General features: G+C 80.3%; 1 protein-coding gene across 1 annotated transcript in view; it reads right to left on the bottom strand.

The window, feature by feature from the left end:
- Positions 1-142, bottom strand: part of Znrf2 (zinc and ring finger 2) — a 76,841-nt gene extending 76,699 nt beyond the window's left edge. The window contains exon 1 of the mRNA XM_028758411.1: positions 7-142. Within this exon, the coding sequence (XP_028614244.1) occupies positions 7-142 (136 nt within the window). The remainder of the gene's footprint in view (positions 1-6) is intronic.
- Between the last annotated feature and the right edge of the window lie 345 nt (positions 143-487).

The following is a 487-nucleotide window of genomic DNA, read 5'->3' on the forward strand; positions in this document are numbered from 1 at the left end:
GTGCGCCTGGCACCGAGGCCGCGAACCGGGCCGCCCGAGCGCCGTCCGCCCCGCCGCCGCCGCTGGTCCCGGAGGGCAGGTCCGAGCCCGAGTAGGCGCGGGTGCGGCCGTTGGCGGCGGGGCCGCTCTGCTTGGCGCCCATGTCCGCGCCGCCCCGGGCCGCGAGCGAGCGAGCGAGCGAGAGAGGCGGGACGCAGCTCGCGGCTGGTGCTCAGGTAGCCGTGCGGACGCGGACACTGCCGGGCCACCGCGACGGGCCGCTGCCGCTTGCTGCCGTGCTCCGCGGCCTCCGCACCGCCTCCTCCCGGGCGGCCGCTGCCACCGCCGCCATCCTCCGGCTCCCCGGCGGCTCGGAGAGTGGGAGGCGCCCGGCCGGACTGGGGGCCGCCTCCCTACGCGCCAGCCGCTCGCAACGGGAAAGAGGAACGGGCGGCGCGCGCCCCGGCAACCGTCGCCTCGCGGCTCGCACTGGAGGAGCGGCGGCCGA

Source organism: Grammomys surdaster, unplaced genomic scaffold, assembly GCF_004785775.1.
Source record: "Grammomys surdaster isolate TR1022 unplaced genomic scaffold, NIH_TR_1.0 126197, whole genome shotgun sequence".
NCBI lineage: Eukaryota > Metazoa > Chordata > Mammalia > Rodentia > Muridae > Grammomys > Grammomys surdaster.